The following is a 3,510-nucleotide window of genomic DNA, read 5'->3' on the forward strand; positions in this document are numbered from 1 at the left end:
ATTGAATCAAATTTTGTTCTGCATGTTTTGAACTATTTACTATTGAACTATTTGAGCTATTTACTAAGCAATGTGTACTTTGCCAAGTAAATCTCAGCAACTACTATCATGATGATTGGTAATGATCCATAAATGTCTATAAAAAAGCAGGTTTTATAAATCATTTGATTCAGAACCTCCTTGTAATCTGATTATGCTAAATGAAGTAAAGAGCACACGGACTCAGAAATGTTTGACTGGCAGATACCAAAACGTAGTCATCACTAGGAAGTGTCATCATTGGATGGGTGTGTAAGGTGAAGGCCTGAAGGGTTCCCTTTGAGCTGGGTATTGTCACAGGCAGTTTGGAAACATGCGTAATCACTGCTGATAAACTTTATGCATGACACCAGACTTGGTGACAAGTGAAGACTTTCAAATGATGCTGTTGAGCTTTAAATTCTATGAGTTTATGGAACTACTAGGAGCAGGTCTTGGGAGGTTGGAAGTAGGATACATAAGCTCTCACTTGTCAGCCAATAACTCAGGTACTAAGTTGGTCATCAAGGGAAAATGTTGAGTGCTGCCCAGACCACATCTGCAGTGGGAACATGAGAGTAGTTCATGTCTCGTAGGTCTTTAAAATGCACAGTGATAAAATGGTTGCACAAAGAATTTTTTCCTGAACATAACCATCTTCCAAAGTTACAGTCCCTCATCCTGAAGGAGAGGCTCAGCTGCAACGCTGCCTTTTAACGGCATCTGCCCAGTGAGGACTGAAATAGAGACTGTGTCTATGTGCACATGGGAAGTCCTCCAGGCCAGGCAGGTCTCCACTCAGGGAACTGATCTGTTCATTTCCCCCACTCTGGGTGTGAGCCACACGAGCAGATGCAGCCAGTTCAAAAAGTTATCCATACCCCAACAGCTGGCATTTGCTTTGGCTGTCGCAAAAAGGAAACAATAGTTGACATAAGGACAGGGGCAAAGTTAGAATCCTTGTGTCAGGAATGATTCTGAGCATCACAGGAAGGGATGAGCAATGATGGGCTAGTAGATTTGAGTGTGGACTTCCAGTTCTGCTCAGCTGCCTTTGATACATAGTGTTAATTTCTAGTGTTGCAAGTACAAGTTCCTCCTGGGGACATTCCGATTGGACACAAGAGGAAAATATTTCACACTAAGAACAATCAGCCATTGGAATAATCTCCCCAGGGAAGTGGTGGATGCCCCAACATTGGGCACTTTTACGTTTTGGCTGGGCAGGGTGCTGGGCCATCTTGTCCAGACATTGCTTTTGCCTAGAAAGGTTGGACCAGATGGTCCTTGAGGTCCCTTCCAACCTGGTATTCTAGGATTCTGTGACATTTGGGACGTGCTTCCAGTTTTATTTACTTTGGGTTGAGGGATTAAATGGTCTCCTATTTATGAAACCTGACATAATGAATTTTATAATCAAAAGCATTAATGAGGCTTTGAAAGCAAGGGACAAAGTAGGTGCTTTAGTTTAAGATGTGTTATTTTCATGTTCTTTCCTCCTGGACATGCTTTCATTTCCCCACCATCCAGTGACGTGGGATCTGATTCAGATAACAACATCAGACAAATTAACCAAGAAGCAGCCCACAGGCGGTTCCGCTCTCGGAGACACATCAGTGAGGATTTGGAACCAGAACCTATGGAGACTGGAGACATTCCTGAGGTACGTGAAGGTCTTGGGTTTGAGAAGTGGACTGAACTTCAAGCTGATGTTTCTCCTTTGTAAGCTGATTACTATACAACATACAGTCATGTTTTTACATGGTGTTTGTGGAAACTGCCTCAGTGAAGTTCCAGTGACACAGCAAAAATCCTAAACAGAGCTGTGCTTTCAAGGTCCCGGGCATTTGTGGGTCCAGATGATGTGCGCACAATACAAAACACCATGCGAATGATGGGAGGAGCATTTGTAATTGTTGTCTATACGTTGCTAGAAACACTTTCAATATTCTGCTTTGAGTAACAGCTGGCAAAAGTTGTAAAAAGCAGGGAAACAGACTGGCTGGAACTGCCATCTACTTCAGTTTTCTTTAGTGTCTTGATTTAGAGGAAAGAGAAGCTGTTGTTTTTTTTCCCAAATACTTGGTTTTAGTTAGAATTCAGAGGTCTTATTAATCAGGGTGAGAGTTTGTTTAATTTATAGCTAGACTAAATAAATTAAATTTGGTAGATATTAATAGGCCAAGTTGAGAGCTTGTGCAAAGCTCTGATCCCATTCAACTTTAATAGATATTTTATTATGTGAATCTCAGAACGTTCTTTGTGAAAGTGAGTTTTGGTTCACTAAATGTTACTCAGAGCAACAAATAATAGATTGCTTAAACTATTGTTGCACTCATCACCTGTTAATATTTGCTTTGCAGATACTAACAAGTACTTTCTATTGCGCATTTTATTCTAAATTAAGATGGATGAATGGTTGTTTCTTACAAGTTTTGAGCAAGAGTGCAGATTTAGTTACATTTTGAACAAAATTTCAAATGGAATTTTTTTAGTGAGAGCTCTTTTTTATGCATCTCTTAATCCTACATCATTTCTGTGTTGAATCATAAAGCATTATGTCATCATCAACATGAAAGCCGTTTTGAAGTCATCATGAAAACCAGTTTTCCCTGTGTCTACTTCAAACCAAGTGGAATGTTTGTGTGTTCCAGGGACTGCTTTATTTCATTAAACATTAAGGCTGATTGTCATGCTGTGTTTCTCACAGTGAGGTGGCCATGTAGAAGGCAAAGGGAAAGAACACCTGGTCTGTCTTTATAAATCCTTAACACAGTTTCTTCTCTTTTGTTAGCCTTGGGAAACCATTTCAGAGGAGGCAAGCACAAGTGGAGATTCCTTAAGCTTGTCATTGCCGCCGCCTCCTGCATCCCCAGTATCCCGTACCAGTCCTCAGGAGCTGTCTGAGGAACTGAGCAGAAGACTTCAGGTCACTCCCAATTCCAATGGGGAACAAAGTTCGTTGATTGTACGTGGCATGCTGCTCTCCTGTAGAAACCTCTGTTACTGTGACCTTCGATTAGTGTGATATAATCAAAGTCATTTACACAGATGGGTAGGAATTAGTTTCTGGTCTCCGGAAAACCTGAGCACACAGTTAAAGTTATCTTCCAAAAAATGTGTCACCATAGAGCAAACTGAATTCCTCCATAGAGCAAACTGAATACCATAGAACAACAGAATTCCTCAGGTTAGGTTTAACATTTTCTTCTGTGTGAGTTTAACTTCAGCTTCTGCTACTGTTATCCATTTAGTGAAACAAAATGTGTAATACTAGAGAATATCAAGCTAAGAATTCCCAGAGGACAGATGTAAAACTCCTAACACGTTTCCAATCATCATCCGTTTTACGACATGATCATTTTTCTTAAGTTCAGTATTTTATCTCCAGGTTCTCTAAGAAGTCTTCCAAAGATATTTGAAAATAGATTTTCCAAAGTTCCACAGCATTTTCACATCCCATTATGTCTTTAGTTAATTTTGCCCTTTCCT

The 3,510-nt window shown here is 40.3% G+C and overlaps 1 protein-coding gene across 1 annotated transcript in view; it reads left to right on the plus strand.

Annotated features, from left to right (window-relative positions):
* The window catches only part of LOC104513886 (E3 ubiquitin-protein ligase NEDD4-like), a gene marked incomplete at both ends in the record, with an annotated part of 6,628 nt that overhangs the window by 2,710 nt on the left and 408 nt on the right, over nt 1-3,510 (plus strand). The window contains 2 exons of the mRNA XM_010157386.1: nt 1,549-1,681; nt 2,813-2,986. Of these exons, the coding sequence (XP_010155688.1) occupies nt 1,549-1,681; nt 2,813-2,986 (307 nt within the window). The remainder of the gene's footprint in view (nt 1-1,548; nt 1,682-2,812; nt 2,987-3,510) is intronic.

This window comes from Eurypyga helias, unplaced genomic scaffold, assembly GCF_000690775.1.
Source record: "Eurypyga helias isolate BGI_N326 unplaced genomic scaffold, ASM69077v1 scaffold4368, whole genome shotgun sequence".
NCBI classification, from domain to species: Eukaryota; Metazoa; Chordata; class Aves; order Eurypygiformes; family Eurypygidae; genus Eurypyga; species Eurypyga helias.